A 22164-nucleotide genomic window follows, 5' to 3' on the forward strand; every position below is an offset into this window, starting at 1 on the left:
GTGAGTTCCCAGAATGATGAGCTCTGTTTTGTCATCATTCAGGCATAGACCATGAGTAGCCATCCATGCCTGGATGATGAGATACACACTATTCACCAAAGCCAAATCCTCCTGATAATTCCCTGAAAGTGGGAGGAGAATCTGGCTATCATCTGCATAATTAGTGTAGGTGATACCAAGAAGGTCCAGATCTTCAAAGAGTGGCTTAGTAAATATGTTGTATAGGGTAGGGGAGACGCAGGAGCCTTGGAGGGTGAGAAGACCCTCATGGTTCTTTCGCTTAGAAAGGACTCGATCCATAGTATGGCCTCATGTGAGACCTTTGCAGCGGACTCCAGGTGTCTACAGAGGACCTGGTGATCCACAAGGTCGAATGCGGCTGAGAGGTCGAGGAGGAGTAGGAGGAGGGCTGTTTTCCCTTTGTCTCTCAACTCGTGGACCTGAGCCTTTAAATCGATGAGGGCCGTCTCAGTTCCGTGTTGGGGGTGGAAGCCTGATTGGCGAGCATCTAGAAGTTTGTGAGATTCCAGATAATTTTCGATCTGTAGGTAAGCGACTTTGTCAAGTATCTTGAGCAGGAAGGGCACAGTTGTGATGGGGCGGTAATTGGTGGGAATGAGGGGGTCTAGTGATTGTTTTTTCAGTAGTGGGAGCACCCAAGATTGTTTGAGGTTGGATGGGACTGTGCCGGATGTGAATGAGGCATTAATAAGTTTGGCTATGAAGGGGGCAAGATCTCTTGCAGCGCCTTTTATGAGCTGGGGAGGGCAGAGGTCTCCCTGACAGTTTGACAGCTTGAGTGGGAGAATAACTTTCTCAGCTTCAAGGGTGGACATTTTGGAGAAATTGAATCAGAGGGGGTCAGTTTGCTGTTATAACCTTTGGGAGGCCGTTCAGAGTACTATGGTTAGGAAGGAGGTTAAGGGATTGTGTTTTTTTTTTAGCTATTTTATTTTGAAGGGTGGTCACTTTGTTAGATAGGGCCTCTTGTATGTCAGAGCACCATGTTTTGTCCTTGGTACAGATTTCAGGGGTTATAATGGGGGATTCAAGTTCCTTAAGGATGGAAAACAGTTCTTTGGTGCTGGAGCTGGCACTAAAGATGCATTTGTTGTAGGAGTTGTTTTTAGCAATTAAGATTTCTTTTTTGTATTGTGAGGAGATTTCGGTGAGTTTTGTTGGTTGTGGAAGGGAGAAATCGCCATGTGTTTTCACAGCTCCTTTTTAGCAATCTAAGGTCTTTGAGTTGGGGCGTGAACCATTTGTTCAGATGTGCTTTAGGTTTGCTCTGTCTAATTTTGAGGGGTGCGATGGTATCTAGAGTGGTTAGCATAATATTGTTATACTCTTTGACGAGTGTTTCAGGGTCAAGGTTGTCTGCTAGCTTGTTGAGGGTGGGAAGGATGGCTGGGATCATTTTGTCCCTTGGTATGTTTTTTTGTTTCTTGTAAAACACGGAGGAGCAATGGGTGTGGTTGACATGATTGGTCTGGTGGTGAGAAGTGAGAAGGACAGGAGAAAAAGTGGTCCTACCAGGGAAAAGAAGTGATGGAGGTGATATTAGCCGTGCAGTTATGTTCCGCCACCCAGTCGAGGGATCACCCTTTGACGTGGATGGGTTCACAGATTTTTTGGGCTAGACCTAGATCAGATAAGGTATTAGCAATGGCAGTGGCATGCTTGTCTAATGGATTGTTGAAGCACAGGTTGAAATCTCCCAGGACCAGCAATTGAGATGTGGTTTTAAGATTGTTAGAGAGAAGAGTATGAATGTCCTCTTCAAATGTTCCAATAGGGCCGGGGGGGCCTATAGATGAGGTGAATGGTTAGTGTCTGGGAGTTAGTGAGATGTAGTTTTGCTGTGAGGGTTTTACAGGAGAGTGTGTTTTGGGTAGTGACTAGTCTCATAGAGAGGCTGGATTGAAAAATGATGGCGATACCACTGCCTCGTGCATTTTCTCTATCTTGTCCGATTATGGTGTAGTTAGTGCAATAGCCCTATAATTGTCAGGTAAGGCTGGATTGCCTTTCTTATAAAATTGGGACTATTAATGACAGTAACCGTGAATCAGGAATTGTTTTCGATTTTAAATATGAAATCAAATTTGGTTTTAAGAATAGGATCCCAAAAGTGCGAATCCGATTTATAAACGCATGCTGGTATACCATCGGGGCCTGCCGCTTTTGAAAAATTCAATTTCTTAATGGCCCATTCGATACCCATCAGGTACCATTTGCAGTGTCCCATTTTTGCTTAATTAATGTTTGGATGCTTTATCGTAGAATACACCACTGTTATTTGATATACTTTTAGTAAGTATTTCTTCCACTCATTGGCTGAAATGGAAGAATGCATTTCCACTCCAGACGAACTATTTAGCTGCTTAATCGTGGCCCAAATGGATTTGGTGTTGCGTCTGCATACGTTTTTTAAAAATCATTTTCTGATTCTCCAGAATCCGGATGTTATAAGTAGGACGTCGGACGCCCGTAGCCTCAGTTCCATTTTTTCCGCGAACGTGTTCGCTTCGGAGATCTCGGCGTGCCTCGGTTCTTCTGAGTTCTGTTCTTTCGGTTCTTCTAACCTGTTCTTTGTGAAGATTTCCATGATGTCTTCGTCTTCTTCCACCCCGCGGCCGGGTTTTAAGAAGTGTTGGGAATGCGGGTCCAAGATGTCATTGACGGACTCGCACAACGCCTGCCTCTGGTGCCTCGGTGAGGACCACGACACGGATGACTGTTAGACTGTCAGTCGCTTACATCGAAGGCCTTGCGGGAGCGTAAGAAGCTTTCTGTCGGTAAGGTGGTCAAGCCCCGGAAGTCGAGGTCCACTGGGCTTTCGACTGACGATTCGAGGGGCGACTCTGTATCATCAGCGTAATTCCGGGGAGGGTCTCGGTCCCGGAGTGGATCCCGCCATTCCTCTGACTCTTCGAGGCACTCTCGGAAGCGCCGTCACCGGTCGCCTTCCTCGTCCGAGGGCTCCGCCCGTCGGCGGGTTGCTTGTCTCAACAAGCATTCCACTCCTGCGGAATGGGGTTCATTTCGGCAGGAGGTGAAGGTGATTTTTCAGTCGCAGGGCTCCGTTCCGTCCCCGCCGTCAAAAGATGCCGGCCGTGACCATGCTAGAGCCACCATTTGCATGCCTTCGGACTCGGGTGGTCGGCGCGATCGAGCACCTTCGAGGTCTCGATCGGACAAGGCTGATCGCTCTAGACATGCCCGCTCCAGGTCCTGGTCCTCGACGCCCTCAAGACCGTCAGAGCCTGTGAGGTCTTCAAAGAAGACATTGACGCCTTCGGCGCTGAGGTCGTCGAGGGACTCTCTCGAGGCTCTGCCTCCGAGGAAGCCATCGGCGCCCAGGCTGTCGAAGGACACGCTCGGGGCTCTGCCCTCGAGGACTGTGTCAAAGTCGTCAGCGCCACGCTTGACGTCGACGCAGATTCCCTCGATGCCTTTCGAGGCTCCCTTGTCGGAGGTTCCCTGTGGCATGGTGGAACCCCCTAGAAAGGCTCTGGCCAAGGCAAAGAATGTCTTTGTCCCTTTTTCTGTGCCTCCATTCCAGCCTCTGGATTATATTTCTGAGGTGGAAAGGGGTCTGAGGAAGAAGGTGTGGTTCCTGATGAGGTACCTGATGAGATTGTGTCTGGTCATAGCCAGATTGAAGACCTGCGTCAGTCGTTGCTCGACGCCAGTGGTCTGGACACCTCTACGGAGTTCAGTAGGCCTGGACCTGGCACGCACGCCGAGTCCTCGTACCGGCGCCTTATGTCGAGGGTAACGGAATACTTGGGGTGGTCTGCGCCAAAAGTGGATTTTCTGCAGGATGACCTGACGGATGTCCTTGACCGAGGTCCACCAACTGACCCAGTACTGCCATTTTCACATGGCGTTGCAAAGAAGGGTGGCAGCGGCTTGAACAGCTCCGGAGAGTCTCTTGGCAGTGAGCAAGTCTTTGCCGAAGAAATATCTTCCAGCCAGTAGCGATCCCAGCTACTTAACTACGCACCCCACTCTGGAGAGTTTGGTGGTGCAGGCAGCTACGGCCCCGGCAAAACAGGCGTTGTACCCTACCATCCCTCCTGATGGGGACGACAAACGTTTTGATGGCTGGGCGAAGAAAGTGTTTTCTTCAGGGGGTATGGCTTTACAGGCAGCCAACTCCGTATGTGCCTTGGCACGTTTCACTCACTCTGTGGAACTGTGTCTCTTTGGCGGCTGAACGTATTCCCGAAGGGGAGGGACGGGATGGCTTTCTTGCTCTTATTCAGGATGGCAAGGATGCCATGTGTGAATCCGTTCGGTCGGGTCTGGACATGGCAGATTGCGTCAGCTGGTCCATGGCGGCGAGCACCGTAATACGCAGATATGCGTGGTTGCAAAAGTCTGGGTTTACTCCTGATGTGCAAATCCGGCTTCTCAACATGCCCTTTGATGGTGAACATCTTTTTGGCAGCAAGGCTGACGAGAGCCTTGAGAGGTTGCAGACCTCCAAAGCTGCAGCGAAGTCGTTGAGCGCTGCAGTTCGCCAACCTCCGCCTTTTCCTCCAAGGGGACAGCAATGGAGGGGAGGTTCCTTTCGATATGACTCTTCCTTTAGTAGATCGAGAGGAGCTGCAAGTCAAAGGGGCCAACGTAGGAGTACCAGAGGTGGAAAACAAGGTTCTCGAGGTGCTAAGGCCGCTCGGGCAGTTGCCTCTTTGCCCTCAGGCAATGCCACATCCGCTTCAGCTCAGTCATGAGGCCATGTCTCATGGTTCGCTGGTTGGTGGAAGGCTGGCGCAGCATCTTCTAGAATGGTGTGCCATTACTTCAGATGTGTGGGTTCTGGAGATCATAGCCCATGACTACTGTCTTCCTTTGCAGCAGAGGCCTCACGACAATCCACCAGGGAATCTCTCTTTGAAGAGTCCGGATCCGCTCCTTGCGCAGGAAATACAAGCCCTGCTGGAGAAAGGCGCCATAGAACTGGTGCCTGTAGCGCAGAGGAACAATGGATGGTATTCCCCTTATTTTTTGATTTCGAAGAAAGACAGAGGATTGAGACCCATCATGGACTTGCGTGGTTTGAACAAGTTCCTCAGGAAGGACAAGTTCAAGATGGTTACTCTTTCTCAAGTCCTCAAGGCCCTTCAACTTCAGGACTGGTTGGTGTCTCTCGACCTCAAGGACGCTTACTTTCATGTGCCGATCCATACCAAGCACAAGAAGTACCTGAGGTTCGCGGTTGGCGACTCGCACTTTCAGTTTCGGGTCCTGCCGTTCGGATTGACCTCCGCCCCGAGGGTTTTCACCAAGCTCATGGTGGTGGTGGCAGCGCATCTCAGGAAAGGGGGGATTCTCGTCTACCCCTACCTGGACGATTGGTTGATCAGGGCACGCTCTCCCGAGCAAGTGCTGGATCATCTGTCCGTCAACTGCCACTCCCTTCACAAGCTGGGCTTCTCCCTCAACTTAAAGAAGTCCCACTTGATGCCAACCCAGCGTCTTCAGTACATCGGAGCAGTGCTCGACACATCCCTGGGCAGTGTTTCCCTCCTCCGGTGAGGTTTCTTCACATTCAGAAGATGGTGCACAAGTTTCAACACGCCCAGCGTTCGCGTTCTTGAGGTTGCTCGGCCTCATGGCATCCTGCATTTTTCTGGTGCCAGAGGCCAGGTTGCGGATGAGATCTCTGCAATGGGCTCTCAAGATGCAGTGGTCAGTCTTCCGGCAGGATGTTGGACCCCGTTAAGGTGCCGCCCTCGGTCGCCCAGGACCTTGTGTGGTGAGCCGTCTAAGGCAATCTGATGAAGGGGGCTCCGTTTTGGCTACCCTGGCCGGAGGTGACGATTGTGACGGACGCATCCCTCACGGGATGGGGGAGCCCTGAAGGCTTTTCTGCCGACTGTGCGAGGAAAGAATGTCCTGATTCTGACGGACAACACAATGGCCATGCACTACCTTAACAAAAAGGCGGGGGCAGGATCACTTCCTCTGTGCAGGGAGGCGATGCAGCTCCGGTTCTGGGCAATCCAGCAGGAAATTTCGATCTCGGCCGGAGACGAAAACGAGACAGCGGACGCTCTGAGCAGGCAGGGCGCGATCTCTCACGAGTGGGAGCTGGCTCGGGAGATTCTCCTGGAGATCTTTGCCCTTAGGGGGACCCTCAAGTGTATCTCTTTGCCTCCAGTGTCAACCAGATGTGCGAAAGGTTCTGCTTGTGGGGAATTTCCTCCAAGAGGAGCCTTAGGGGACGGGTTTGTGGTGGAGTGGTCCTTCCCACTGCTGTACGCGTTTCCTCCAGTCTCCGTCATCCCGCAAGTGCTGCAGAGGTTCGGTTCCCAGATGATCCTCATTGCTCCGGCATGGGCCCGGAGAACGTGGTACCCTGACCTTCTCGACTTGTCCATCTGCCCTCCATGTCGTCTTCCCTACCAAGACGATCTGCTCTCATGGGAGGGGGCTCAGGTTCACCATCCAGAGGTCCGATCCCTCAACCTTCACGCTTGGCTTCTGAAAGGTTTAGGTATAAGGATTGGGACCTCCCTGAAGACGTGATGGACGTGTTGCTTTCGGCCAGATGGCCTGCAACAAAGTCCCTGTACCGTTGCCATTGGAGAAAGTTCTGCGACTGGTGCAGGGATAAGAATGTGGATCCTTTTTCATGTGACATTCCTGTGGTTCTGTCCTTTTTGCTTCCCTTAGCCCACAAGGGCCTGCAAGTGGGTACCATTAAAGGTTACCTGGCGGCGCTGTCTATCTTTAAGCGAAGAGTATTCTTACTTTAAAATTCCTTTAATTTCTCAGTTTCTGAAAGGGCTCACTAAGGTGTTCCCACCAGCACCTTTCCAGGTGCCCGGGTTGGGATTTGAACCTGGTTCTCAAATTCCTCATGGGTGCTCCGTTTCAGCCTTTACATTCTTGTCCTTTGAGACTGTTAACCCTTAAAACTGTGTTTTTAGTTGCGGTCATTTCCGCTTGCAGAGTGAGTGAGTTGCAGGCACTTTCTGTTAAGCCACCTTTCACGGTGTTTCATAAGGACAGAGTTGTCCTTAGAGTCCGTCCTTCCTTTCTTCCGAAAGTTGTATCGGAATTTCATTTGAGCCAGAAGGTCATTCTTCCGGCATTCTATCCTCCTCCGCATCCTGGTAAGGAAGAGGAGAGGCTCCATAGGTTAGACCCTAGGAGAGCTTTAAGTTTGTACATTTCACACATGTCCCGGGTCAGAGTGGACGATCGGCTCTTCATTGAATACGCTGGAAGGCGTTTGGGACAAGCTGTTAATAAGCAGACTTTGTCTAGATGGATTATCTTGGCAATTTCTGAATGTTACCGCTTGGCGGATAAGGACCCTCCGGTAGGCCTGAGGACCCATTCTACTAGGGGTTTAGCTACCTCTACTGCCCTGCAGAGGGGTGTTCCTATTCGTAACATCTGTGAAGCAGCCACTTGGGGTTCGGTCGATACTTTTGTATGGCACTACTCCCTAGATTCTATCCATGGGTAGGATCTGGCCTTTGGCAAGGCAGTCCTTTACTCTGCAATTTGATTGGACATTCGAAATTTCTTTATTCTAAATTCTTTTCCCTCCTCCATACGTTGGTACTGCTTTGGGAGTCTGTCATAGATATGGAATACGTCGGAGGACCCAATCCCCTCGAAGAACAAGTTACTCTCTTACCTGGTAATGTTCTTTCGATGGGATGGTCCCACGACCTATTCCATATTGCTGCCTGCCCTGCTACAGAATTTCTTATGTAATTGCAACTTACGTTTCCGCAAGGCTTTTCTGTGGTCATACTGGCAGAAGATTGGTGCCGCACGTTCTGGGAAAAAACTACAACTGAGGGTATGGGCCTCGTGCGTCCTTCTTATAACATCCAGTGATGTCGGCTCGACGGAGGCCCTCGAGGACAGCGTATCGACGTCATCGACGCAGGACGCAGATGCCGAAAATGTTCCGAAGTAGCACAGCTGTGGTGATTACCTGTCATAGATATGGAATACGTCATCGGACCATCCCATCGAAAGAACGTTACCAGGTAAGAGAGTAACTTGTTCATTAGCAGTAGGTGCATGTCCACACCTACCTGTGTGCACAACTCCACAACAAGAAGTTGATCGGAAGAGAATAGAGATCTCGAGGACGCTGAACGAATTGTCAATGATAATCGCTAAGCCTCCTGATCGCCTACCTGCAGAACCCATAACAGCAGGTGAACAATAAACCGTATAACTATTTAAGTGAAACAATTTAACCTTCATGGTTTCCTGAATCATTAAGACCATAGGTTTTACATCAGATTGAGTTGAGGATAGCCATGCATGCTATCTGAGTTCCATGATATAATGTCAATCCCCTCCTGTTTTTACTGGCTATGGTGTTGAACTTCCTGGTTTAATAGCCATGAAAGTTTTAATTAGGGGTTGACTCGTGTCCAATTTTTACCGCGCCAGCAAGTGACAAAAGCTGATTGTTAATTTCCTTAATGGGTAAGTTTGTAGTATTATCATTAGAGCTTTGACTTTTAGTGTCTAAGCTAGAAATGACACAAGTTTCAACAAACTCAGTTGCTTTCTTGTTGGTTTTAAGCAGCTGAATGCTTAATCCTAACTGCAAAAGATCAGATCTATGCTCCCAAATTAACTTTAGAATGATGAGTGAGGGCACTTGGCAAATCATTTGGTTATTATTCTTTTGTGTTAATGTAATCCAATCAATATCTGCTGAATTTAAAATCGTCAATGTTTGGAATCTGATTGAATATATTGAGCAAAAATGAACGATTGAGCCTCGAGTTGCCAAGTAACTTCTCATCACTCTGCCAACCTACAATATTGAAGATTTGCTGAGAAGGATCATATCTTAGCTTTTTGGATTATATCGATATAGAAGTATTTTACCGCATTTGTCGTCAGCGATACTAGTTATATTCGTATTTGACTTATTGCTTACTTGCATTGGAAGCATATCATTAGTTTGAGGAACTGAAATATGCCGGGGTGAGGAAGGCTGAACCACAGTCTTCAAGCTTTCGCTTTCACTTCTACCATAAATCTTTGGTGGGGGTAATTCATTAATAGAATGAGTATCGGTGAGTTGTGCCCCAGGTTGCATACTCATAGAAGTTGAACAGGAGACTTTTGTTTTACCAATTACTGGCAAAGAATTGCACAACTGGGTTTGGTTTTTACCAGAAATTTCATTCAGGAGGCGTGGAGACATATGCAGCTCATCAATTGACTTAAAGGGGATATTTTCTCACCCATTACTGTTTCTGCTGACGGAGTAACTTTGCCCTTAGTTTTCCAATAACACCGTTGTTGCAGGCTTCAAAGCAGAACTGACTCTGATTAACTGTAAATGAGATTTCCTTTCCTCGTCTAATTGGTGGAGATCTAAAATCTCATCCTCAGAAGAAATTGCGCACACATTTTTTATACTAGAGTTATGCCCTTTTATTTTTATCAGAGGTAAGTTCTTTGTTTTTTTACTTAATGATTAATTTTGAATCTTCTATTGGCCCTTCTTTTCGCTGCTCTGTAATGCAAGCATTTGGCTTTTTGTGAAAGAAAAATTGTGGACCCTCCTATGTCATCTTCAGGCAAATTTCGCATGGACACTGTGTCCTTACTGGATACCAGTGATTTTTGCTTGTGGTCTGTAAAGTCCGTTAACGGAGATGGACTATTGGGGTAGTCCTGGACTGTTGGAAAGGATAGGGTAATCCCCTCAGATTGCCCATTGATAAGCATTTGTTCATTTGAAACATTTCTCTTAAGATTCTGCATTAGAGTCTCTAGATCTTTAATTATTGCCACATTAGTGTGAACTTTTTGCCAAATTTCTTTGGTATCTAATATTGTGGCATTTATCAATTTCACAGGATCTTCACTTGGTTGCAAAATACCCTCACCATTTTTCAGAGGTATGCATCTCAGAATAACCAAGGATTGAGTGGACTTATTTTTAGTGTTCATTTGATAAGTATGACCTTCAAGAACTAACTTTGTATTTACAAAGGAAGAAACGGGTACAGATGCTCTGCAACTTTTTCTAGCCAACATAAACCCCTCCAGTTTATTCAACTTTGCGAGAATTTCCGAGATGGAGATCTTTATATCTCACTTCTCGCAATGGGTGACCACGTGGCCTTTGTCAAGGAGGTTCAGTATCCGAGTCAATACAGGAAAAGAATATGAGTCTGGTTCATTAGGACCTAGTGAAAGATCAATACTAGATGGAGACCTTTTGTGAATTGGTGTTACTTTCGGAAGAGGTAGTTGTTCCCTAAAGGAAACTTTTTGATCTTCAATCAAACTACCTACTAAACCTTCAATGTTATTTAAGTCCCTAAGCGGAAAAAAAGAAGGGGAGCTAACTCTTGGAGCACCATCAGTTGTAAATTGGGGAATGGAAGAAGAAGAAAAAGTAATATTTAATGGTTTCACATATCAATTCCTATTGGAAAAAGACAGATTTCATCCACAGTCCTAGGCAAAGCAGGGAAAGGAGTAGACAGACCTAATGATAATCTGATTCTCTTCCCTAGTTCCACCATCACTGCAGGCGCCAGCATAGAGATGTCAGAAATGTGTTCATTAGTATTCCCACAGAGAATAGAGGTCTTGACATAAAATGGTCCAGGTTACCCTCATGAGCTTGAATAGCGGATTTCTCCAGATCATATATCTCTTGTAAAGAGTGCAGGTTTGGTTCCTGCTTGATATCTGCACCATGATGTACTTGAGCACAAGTATGACTGCGAGACTGAGCAGGCACATAAGACGAGAAATTAGTAACCGCTATCAGCATGTAAAAGTCACAGATCTGCTTGTAATATTTATGAGCGGAATGTTGCTTTATAGGAACAGATATTTCCATGTCATGGGGAGTCGCAGGGGTATTTCTAGTTGTTGTGTTCTCTGGAGAGGAGACTGTTAAACATCTGCCAATTCTAAGTCCACCTACCATAGTGGCAGATTTATGTTCTAAATCCAAAATACACACTTGTGTACAGAGGCAAAAATTAACCAATTGCCATCCATTCGTATCGATCTCTCCCACATGCAAACTCTCTCGGTTCAACACTGCTCGCAGTGTAACATGCAACACACCACCTTCAAAATAGAGTGTGGGATTATACTAAGTTGTGCAATTTTGAAGTAAACCCAAGGTATCGGCACTTGTTTATATAAGTTCAAAGAACTTCGCCAACTAACATACAGGGTACTTGTGAAAGTATGCACCGCTACTAAACACCCTCTGAATTCGTGCCAGGACAGCACGCTAGCGTGAGTTGCAGGACAAAAGAATAACTGTTCGATTCCCAACAATGAGTTCCGTGAAGCATTATACACAAGTGGAAATACTAAACCAGGTTAGCAGTGTTGCCTCGTAGGACTTCATTCATAGTCCATGCAGCTTTTACACTTTCCAGTGAAAACCACGCTGTGCAGACAATTGAAACTTCCTGTGAGTGAGACAGACGTGCCGCTGTGTACGTTACAAGTAATGGATTACAACAGACACAATGTGCTATGCAAATATAATTTCCCTGCTCTTGCTAATTCTACATCTTCCTACCGAGTATCGGAGCAAAGATGTATATGTTACCATAACAGTAGGCTCACAAAGTGTGGCATAGCTTCTTACATATAGAGAGCAAGGTTACCATCCGCCCAGCCGAACAGGCACTTCGAGGCACTTCCGATGCGCGCTCCCGTGCCTTAAAGTAGTGTTGCTGGGAGATGGTGGAGGGAGCTTCTAAAAAGATGAAAATCGAGTGGAATAAGCATACCTTTATGCAGTAGATACTTTATATAAAGTCTACAAATGTCCAGTAAGATTAAGTACCGTCAGCATATGCAAGCTGACCTTTTTCACAGAAACGGGCAAAATTGACGTGGAGCTTCAGTAGTCTCCAGCAGTGAGACCAGCCAAACAGGTACTTCGGGGCACTTTCGTAACATAACAAAAGTTTTTTTAAACTGCTTGTAAAATGGGGCTGAAAGTCGCAATGAATCTGTTCAGGCAGGTGTATCAATATACAATTAATTTATTAATACCATTTTCTTTTTTAAACGGCGCAAGATAAAACATTGCCTTCGAAGGATACAAAGACAAATTTGACACAAATTTTACAAAAGCCAATTTCATAATCATGAACACATTGATGAATTGTGCAAAATCGCATGAATCAGATATTGTGCAAATAGCAAGTGTAGAATGTGCAATTTCGCATTTTTGTGCAAAAAATATTTTTCTACAAAGGATTTATACACAAACGTCAATCGTTCTTCTACATATGAGTTATTGGCAAAATCACCATTTGAAGAAAACAATTACAACTATTAATCATATATCTAAAAAGTGTAAATCCATTGCTCTGAACATTCGTCTACTAGAGGGTGTTGCGAGGTACAGGAATACTTCTCAGTTGCTCCTCATGACACAATATACACCTTCCCTTTTATTCTAGTTTCGACAAGTCAATCATCTAGATCAAAACTAGAACTGATGTCGGTATTCCTCAGGACCTGACTGGATCAGTGGATGATCCCTGATATACTTCTAATTCTCACAAATCATCCCGGATAATCTCATGAGCTCTCATTTTATTTCTTGACACGGATACACCTCTGTCTTCAATTGACTAGCAGGGGACCATATACTCAACCGCATTCTGTATTTATCTGGCGGTTAGGGACATCCTTTTTTCTTTTCTTTCTATTCAGGCTATATTAGGTGTCTGCTATACTAAATTTGCATAGACTGAATAATTCAAAGCCATATTACAAGACCAGATGACTGAAATCCATCAGTAAAGCCTTCCCAGGATGTAAAGAAACAACCGTCCATGAACGCCTGGACGCAATATGGCTTTGACTTATTCAGCCTTTGCAGATTAGGTGTAGCACACATCTAATATAGCCTGAATAGAAAGCAAATAGAAAAGAGCAAAGGATGGCCCTCACCGCCAGATTAGTACAGAATGTTATTGCTTATGGTTTGAATTGTGTTACACTATTCTAAAAAGTTATATGGGTGTAACTCTATCATTCCAGAAAGAAGAATAAGTTACATTTGGTGCAAGGTACTTACTTTTAACATTTGTGGTATAACTATATTATTGCTGAAACAGAATAAGTAACATAGAATACTACCAATAGGGTCTGCTTACCTTGAAATACATACTGTCATTCTAAACGTCTACTATCCTGGTTTTACTACCCTTGAACTTCATACTGCTGTTCTAAGTAAGGTATGTACTTTGGTTGACTTACCATAAGTATTGAGTTGGTTATTATTGTGTTTGACTTATAATAGTACTTACCTTTCTAAAGAATTCTCTTTGCCTATGTATATATAAAATAAACCATTATTTTTACAATACATCAGTGTTTCTTAGTACCATATGTAGGCTACACATTCTTTGTACCCCTCTACATCCTTCTCTCCCTTCTAAGATAAGCCTGGCTGCTCTGTCCTTGCTACCCTTCTATCAGGTGTTGCATCCTTATTCTAAGAGTTGGAGTTTCTGTATTGCCCAAGGTATAGTTTTATAAAGTCCCTTTGGGTGGACTTTAGAAAAACTTTCCTGCACTCGCTCTGAAATGTGATGGTCCTTGAACATGTCTCCTTTTGGGGCCCTCCATCTGAAATTCCTCAGGGAGAATGCTGAAGGCAGAAATGTATTTTGTTGGTTGGACAATCTTTTTATTGATCTTCTCCAGCATGAGCCCCCAAGGTTCATGGACCTTGATAGAGCCCACGGCATTGTTCCTGCTTGAGCAACTCAGGAAAACTAGTGACTCAGACACTTAGTTCATACCAAGCATCTTTTCCTTCAAATAGGGGTTGCAACTTGCAGTTAGGGCCAAGGTACAATTTGAATTTCAAAACTCTAGAATTCGGTTTTCAGGATCTTTCTGCCCATGCTTTACAAAACAGATGTGCTCTTAAACCTGTTGTAACGCTTTTGGAAATTAGCCTGTTTCTTGTCCCAGAATTGAGGGATGGGATTGAATACGAGGTGTTAAATCCGCAGGTGCTACTTGGCAAGAGTAAAAATAATCGCAGTAATTCAGGCAGTGTAGAGCATCAACTACAACTTGCAAATATATTGGAACACGTTCAGGTCATTGATCAGGATGAAGATTCCAGCCCTAGGCTAGGAATAAGACTATCCAGAGCCAGAAGAATTGAACTTGAGTGACTGACCACTGAGTAACGTTTCTTAAAGGCAAAACCTCAGGATCCAGTAAATTTCTGTGGCAACTGACATCAATTAGAGGATAATTTAAACATCTTGCCAGCAATGAAGCTAAAAAACTCTGCTGAATGTTAAGTATTTCTATTAGTAAACATGTTTTACAACTGACAAGCTCTTGGCTCAATCTCTGAGAGCAAATTCGAATTAACATACATTTGAACTTCAAAATATTCTAAAGGCGACAAGTTCATGATGAATCTTCTAAAATAGATCCTATGCAACTATTGTAGACAGTATGATCAGGAAATGGCCCATAAATTGTGCTGTAAATTGTACATAAACCCTCAGAGGCTACAAAATATGAATATAGGCCTATCTGCAGACTACTTTGGTGATATTACCCAAGGTGGTTGGTCGACGCTGTCTGTATCGGTCCGCCACACCAAGTTAAGGGCGTTGGGGAAATCACCGACCGGGTTGGCCCACCGCCTCGGGTAATGTCGCCATTAGCAAATGTGTAGTTTTCTATGTTGGAAGGGAAGGCCGTGCTGGCTGTTAGGGGAGTTTTCCTGAAGTCCTACTGGCAGTAAGACTTTAGTAAACTATCCCAATGGTTTGTAGATCTCCAACTCTTAGTAACAGTCTGTACTAACCCAGGACCTTGGTAGAGTTGCAGAGCAGTCGGGCTTATCTTAAGAGGAAGATGGGAGCTGTAGATAAGTATACTGAATCTAGTTGGACAAGCACAGCAAAGAAGAACTTGCACTTATAAGTTATATCAAATTATATATTTGTCATATTTACACCAGAATCACTTTAAATACTTTAGACATTTATACTAGAACACTTAATACTTGACAATACACTTTAAAGGGCACTTTCACTTTTAAAGACCATGTTATCGTATTATCGGTTATTGCATACTCATGTGGTTTTGAACGGTTTATACAGTAATGTATTTACTTTGCAAAAACATACATAGTAAAGTCACTTAAAGGGAGGAAAATGGTTACTGTAACATGAGCTTAGTTCAAGCTTCTATAGAGGGTTTCTTCGGCATAGTAAGTATTTTAAGTCCCAAAACGTAACCCTACCTAAAGGGAGTTCAGAGAGGGCTTGAAGTCTTCACAAGCAGCGAATTATGAAGAGTTCCTGTGGATTTCTTCCAGTCTCTAGTGTTATTGAAGCAGCAAATTAACAACTAACAAGGGAGACCTTAAAACGGACTCGAGGAAGGGACACAAGCAGTGGCTTGTGTCTGAGGTAAGAGGGGGTTGCCCTGGACACCTCTTTGTGTGCTCCAATGCTCTGGAGCGACTTCTTGGAATCTGGTAAGCAATACCTGATTCCCCACAGTACCTTAGGTTAGAAGAACATTTTTGTGATGGATGCTCTGCTATGTTGCAGCTCTCGACCTCTGGATTCCTTGGACTGATGACTGAAGGCAGGACAATGGACGGGATCTCTTAGCAGCAGTCTCGAGGGAAGACCTGTAGCACGACTTTCAGCAACTTCTTGGTTCAGTCTCTGGTTTTGGCGTCTTTTCTGCAGCATCCACAAAGGTCACAGATTGCCCAGTCAATCTTCTTCGCTTCCTGCAGTCCCACGCTCTGATGAGTGTCTGGGCGAGTTGGATTAGATCTCTGGAGTGTCCTTACGGAGTCAGCAAAGATTTGGACGGATTCTGCCCTTCCGCGACGATGCACTCAAAATGGGCAGTAGTCTTCTGGTATTGAGGTTCTGCAACTCCGGAAATTCCGAGGACCTCGGGAGGTGGCTTGTTTCAAAGTTTGTCTTGGGACTGGTTGTTCCCACCAGCCAAAGGGAAGGAGTTCTGCTCTTCGGAGCTCCTCTGTCGGACATAAAACAGGGTCAGGAGAGCAGTGGTCGCTTCAGTGTTGCAAAGGGTCTGCAGGCGTCTCTGGTCGTCGTCATCTTCGGTTACTTCAGCTTTCAATGGTCGACTTGCTTTTCATTCCAGAAGCCTCTTTTATATAGTTCCAGCACACACACTCCTCTGCAGTCTCTCTCAGCATTTTACAGAAAGGGTCGTTTGGCTGTCCAAACAGGACAGGCAAACCCACTTTGGGAGCTGGACCTATTCAGGCCCTCTGGCAGACAAAGAACAGGCGGTGGAAAACTCCTCCCCTACTTCCTGCCTGCCCAGACACTCTGGAGACCCAAGGGTTCCTGCCAAAGGCAGAACACACATACACACAGGCCTCCCCCTCCCAGAATGGTAGAAGAAGGGCTGACAAAGAACAATCACGGCGGTAATGGTGAAAAAAGGAGGGCCCCAAGTTGGTACTTGGGTGCCCTTTTTGTGCACCAGCGAGGCTGTAGCCTGCGGTACCAAAAAATACACAATAGTTGGTAGAACATGTCCACTGCCACCAGCCATAACTAGGTGATTGTCTACGAGACTAAAAAGTTCCAGGAATAGAGAGCAGGGGGGATACTAGGTATCCCTTTGGCACTCCACTGAAGGTGGTGTGTGCCAATATCTCAGACTCTAGAGTTTTGGGAGAGATACTAAGTATCTCTCTATCCCTGAGAACTGTAGTTACTTGGGAATGTTAAAAAAGAATATTAAAGGAGGACTCTGAGGGTCCCCAGCAACACTGCCCATAGGGAGCTGTCTGCTGCAGTAGTAAAACACATATGCCTTTAAGAGCTATGGAGCAGGCAGACACCATAGTACAGGTAGAATACAAAGAATGGAGTACCAAAAGACAGAGCCTGAAAGAATGAAGGAGTGAAAAAAGGCTCTACACATTTAGGTTTAAAGAAAAAGGTCCACAAGTCCAGCAAAAAGTGCTGCGGGTCTCACTAGGAGAGGGGATGAAGCATAATAATGAAAAATATCCCACTGGCTCGCAGCACCAGGCTGCTCAGAATGCAGGCTTGTATCGGCCAATACAGCCCGCATTCTGAGCATCCAGATTGGGCAGCTCTCCCTTCTAGGCTGCTAATGTGACGTTAAGCACCCATTCCAAGGGCTATAACGGGTGTTAACGGCCCGGCAGCGCGAGGGCCTATCTCGAAGGCACCGGGACATTACCATCCGTCCCAGCCCTTGGAACGGGTGCTTAACAGCATTAGTATCCATCACAAGGGCTGGGGCGGGGCTACTGAAAAGTATTTTAGTTCTGTGGAAGGAAAATACTATTCAAAGATGGCCACCATGGAAAGGGAAGGCAGTGCTCCATAGGGAGCCCCTCTTCCCTTTCCATGGCGGCCTTCGGGAGCCGAGAGGAAGGAGCAGTGAGTTAAGTGGAGGGGTGGGAATTATAAAAACTAAAATTTTAAGAAAAGGGACAGAGGATGGTGATAAAATGGCAGTGGGGGGCAACCAGCCGTCAGGCGGCTTGGAATGCGGGCTGAGATCGCCGGTTTCAGCCCGCATTCTTAGCCACCTGATGGGCTGGCTTCCCCCATCAGGGTGCTAATAATAAATCATGTCTGGTCCTCATTGACTAAGAAGGGAATAATCCATTAGGAATAAATGTAGCAAACATTTTGCCTTTAAACATACAAATTTATAATTGTAAATATATAGGGATTGAAAGAAAGTAACTCGAGCATTCCAATCCGAAAGAAGGGCTACTGCGAAGAACCAAGTGCATATTTGTCAGAAAAGCAAGTTTATTGCATTCTAAGGACTGGGAGGAGCTGGTCAGTTCCTTTGGGCTGAAAATTAACCAGACTCTCTCTGAATGACGAGATTACAGTTTATATACCCAGTTGGACAATTTACATATGGAAACAAAAAAGGTGGCGTCCTGCCACATACTTTTTACCTCTTTACATACACAATTTCTGTAAAGGCTTTTTTATTTTTCATGCTTTGTATACGAAGATCTGTATTTTAGCTTACTTTCATTTGAAGTAGAGGAGCAAAAACACTTGTGGAGTACACTTGGCTTTTTATTATTTAGCCAGTGTTTTAGATTTCAGACCCATCTCCACACTTTGTTTTTTTACATGTGTAGGAAGTTTTTGCGGGGAGACAGGTTCTGCATTTTACTTGTATTCATATTTTGTAAGTTATAGAAAAAAACACATGCTCAAAACACAATCAAGTGAACAGTAAAGTATAAATACATACACGAACCAAACGTGCAGGTCAATTACAAGACAGTGAAAACAATTCGCCTTTATGTACAAAACATTACTTTGCATTTAATAAATCGGAAGGCAACCCAACAAACAATACTGTAACAATCCGGTTCAAGAGTTGTCACTAGTGCATCCTTCTTTATATTTTTGAGGTGCACTGGGTGTTCAGAGTTCTTTCCCTCAAGATGTTCTATCCCGTGACGTTTCGCAAAGATGGTCAAATAGCCTTCATGGGCCTGGACCGGGTCTCCCTGGACTGGGTTGGGTGTGGCGCGTCTTCCTGAGAAGGAGAAGCGGAGGAGCCTGTATCCGTATTATTAGGGTGAAGTGCTCCTCCTGACACACATCATATGGAGTTCTGTGCAACCTCTTGGGAACGGGTAAAATGGCTGTTGAGGTCTGCAGGGGCTTGAGCCTGTTGGCTGGCGCCTTGGTTTTTGGTGGACCAACTTATTCTCCACAGGGGTTGGTAAAGCATATAATTTGCAGGCCAGGATGAATGTGGTGATTGAGTTCTCCAGGCAAGTAAAGCCCAGTTGTCTGAATCTGGGTGCGTGTCACTTGCACAGCGCGACGGTGACTCCTATGGGAGCTGAAGATACGCATGTGGCAGGACGCCACCTTTTTTGTTTCCATAGTTAATAGCTCATAAATCCTCCCACATAATTGAGCAGTCCCTTCCGTTACCCGGACAATTTACATAATCACAAATATTTTGTTAGTGTCATCTCCCCTTTCTCCACTGGCTAACTCTAATGCACAGTAATGTAATGCCCCTAGCTCTAAAATCCCATTGGATACATTCACAAAGTACAACCATTTTGACACGTGATCTTCTTCCATCGTCAGTCATGATGTACTCCACATAATACATTTATCATTTATGACTAACCCAGTTTATTATTCAGACCATGTGACAGAAACCCGTTTAACCCAAATGATGATTGTGCAAATGATGATTGTGCAAGGCTTTCCATAAACACTTTACAGCATGGGGAGGGTGAGAAAATAAATTGGCATTCATTTGATGCAGCTGTAAAAAACCTTACCCTCCCAGATGCTCCAGGCATCCAGAACCATTTTTTCCTGCATGCTTGCACGTAATCCGATTTGCTACTACCATTTCAAGTCCTAGCATTCATCGTACATTTTTATTTCCCTGCAAACCCGTAAACTATCAGCTCTCAATTTAACCCTTCATGTAATCATACCTTTCTGATCATCAAAAAAACAATCCTTTGTGCTCCCTGGGAAATTACACTTTGCATCGAAGAACCCAATCCGGCCATGTAAACCGAACAAATGACTTTCCATTCAGTTATTGCCTTTAGCCCTTTGTGATGTTATCTCAACTGCCCATATGCGGTTTACAAACCCAGCTCTCCAAACCAGGCAAAAAACTCCTTCCATGAACTCTGCAGACTATTAAAACGCCAAATAGGTGAAACCTGCATTCTGTGATGTTTCCATGTATCCACAATAAACCCCATACTTCCCAATGCCCCAAATGTGTCTGCCATTGAAACCGTTGTTGAATTCCTACATGTTAGTTTCCCCTTCAATGAACTCCTCTGTCGCATGCAAAAGCCCCCACTGCGTACTTCTCAGCGCTACAAATTGTGCATTGCCCAATACATTGTATCCATGCCACTGCTGCACATGTTGCTGCCTATTGTGACTCTAAAAATGTATACAACTGAAATACAAAGTAACTCATTTCAATATTTAGTTGCAACATCGCTTTTAACCCAGCCACACCATTGCCTACTACAATGTACGCAGTCTGAACCTCTTTTCTGTGTTGGGACCTAAAACGTCTACCCCAAGGTACCTTAAGCATTTATAGAATCAATGAAACGGGTAAATAATTGAACAGAGGCAATACCATGTCTGCCAACATGTGATTAATATAATTGGAAAATCTATTTCGCTCAGAGGCTTAACCCACTTTTAAGTCACATGCATTTATTTTATTTCTTCAAGTGCTAGGTACTTCGAAAGAGAAAGGATCACAGGAGTTGATTGAAGAGTTATTTATCTTCGAGGGATACGTTTTGATCAATATTGGTGGATATATCGGATTCAGTGGTGTAATGTTTTTTTAAATTGGTGTAAACCTCTAATTGGAGTCATTCATCACAAATTCATTGTTGGCTTTTAAAATAGCTCCCCTTAGTCTTTTCCTTTTTATATTTTCGATGGGAAGCAATAAACATTCCTGCTTAGTCCCCATAATATTTAGACTGTTATCTGCAAAGTCAGTTTACGAGTCAGCATTTGTGCATTATCTGAAATGAAGGCTCCAATTTTACATTGTCATTTTTGTGATGAATTCATGTTTTATCCCCTTGTTACTGTTTTAGGGAGGAGAAATTCATATGTCCGATGAAGCTATCCAGGATATCCTGCAACAGACTGAGTCTGATCCGGCATTTCAAGCACTATTTGACCTGTTCGATTATGGTGAGTTTTTCTCTCATTTCTCAAATACGTCTGTAAACCCAGAAATCCCTAATTCTTGGAAAAAAAATTAACAATATTTGGGGGCGTGGCTTGAGGCTCAGACGATTCGGATGCCTCTCTAAGAGCTCCGTGGGACGCCCAGTATTCTCTGCCACTCGCCTGGACCCTCCACCCAACCAGCTGAGGCGGACCACGGCGGCGGTGGCCCCCTAACGACCACAGCATCAGCGTTGGGGGGGCGGTCCCTGCACCAGCACCGGCTCTGACCCATCATCCCGCAGCCGACGGCTTCGGAAAGGAGCCGCACCTGAAGTGGCGGGGGCCGGGCTGTGGCGCCACCCCTCCGGACCTGGGGCTCAGCCTGAGCGGCACCATATGCCTTCTTCGCTCCTGAGCGGTGGGGAGCTGCGAGGTGGGGGTGTGGTCCCCTAGCCCACCTGCCTTCCACAGCAGGCCTAATAACGCCCGGTACTGGCCCAGACCCCACTCTTCCTCTAACATCGGGCCCGGCCCAGCCAGAGAGCCCACCCCACCTGCAGTTACGGACCCCTCCCCCACCACGGTCCCCGCGGACCCATTCCGATATCCGTGGGACCTTGAGGTGCGACAGGAGGCCCGCAGCTCGCACGCCTCCGAGCACAGGCCCAGCATCAGCCGGGGCCGACCCTCCACCGGATCTGCACTACGCCCCTCAGCCTGCGACAGGCCCGCGGGCCCTGATATCGGCCTGGGGAGGTCCGAGGCGGCCCCTGCTTGGTCCCCTCCTGCTCAATGTAACGGCCCCGCGGAGCCTTCTTCACCTCGGTCCCCGTGGACCCAGCAGGTCGCCTTGGGGGCCTCCCCCCCCCTCTACACACCATCTGCGGGCTGCAGTGGCACGGCGCCAGCCCTTCTTCACCGCTCTCAGCTGCCTGGCGGAGGGGTGCCGACCACACACCTGACGCATGTGGACCTTGGACACTACAGACAACATTGAAGGACCTGCCTTAACAATCCCACTGCACTAAAAGCAGTGAAATATAGTGAACAGCAAGCAACCAGCAGTCCAAACGAAATTGTCGAGGCAGTAGAAAACATCCCAATCACTGCAGCAAACACCAGCTTACAGAGGCTCCTAAGAGGTTTGTTGAACCGAGGGTAACGGTCTGGGATCTAACTCTTGGCACTAATAAACTCTTTAGTTCCCTTGCACCGGGCGCCCCCCTCCCCTGGCGGACGCCAGCAGAAGCTTGCAATGGCGTGGCCCCAAGGCTAACCCACCGCTCCAGCCTGGGCCAGTCTGGCCCTGAAGAGGATCTGGACCCCACCGCCCACCTGGTAGAGGGAAACCTGACCCACACAGCAGTCAGCCCCAGGAGACACGGCGATCTTCACCAGCGGTGAC

At 46.0% G+C, this 22164-nt stretch overlaps 1 protein-coding gene across 2 annotated transcripts in view; it reads left to right on the forward strand.

Annotated features, from left to right (window-relative positions):
* Positions 1–22164, forward strand: part of NPAT (nuclear protein, coactivator of histone transcription) — a 1036854-nt gene that overhangs the window by 513347 nt on the left and 501343 nt on the right. For both annotated transcript variants that reach the window (XM_069640444.1, XM_069640445.1), the window contains exon 11: positions 20681–20780. In XM_069640444.1, the coding sequence (XP_069496545.1) occupies positions 20681–20780 (100 nt within the window). The remainder of the gene's footprint in view (positions 1–20680; positions 20781–22164) is intronic.

The sequence above is a fragment of the Ambystoma mexicanum genome, chromosome 7q (assembly GCF_040938575.1).
Source record: "Ambystoma mexicanum isolate Mex_15411 chromosome 7q, UKY_AmexF1_1, whole genome shotgun sequence".
In the NCBI taxonomy this organism is placed as follows: Eukaryota; Metazoa; Chordata; class Amphibia; order Caudata; family Ambystomatidae; genus Ambystoma; species Ambystoma mexicanum.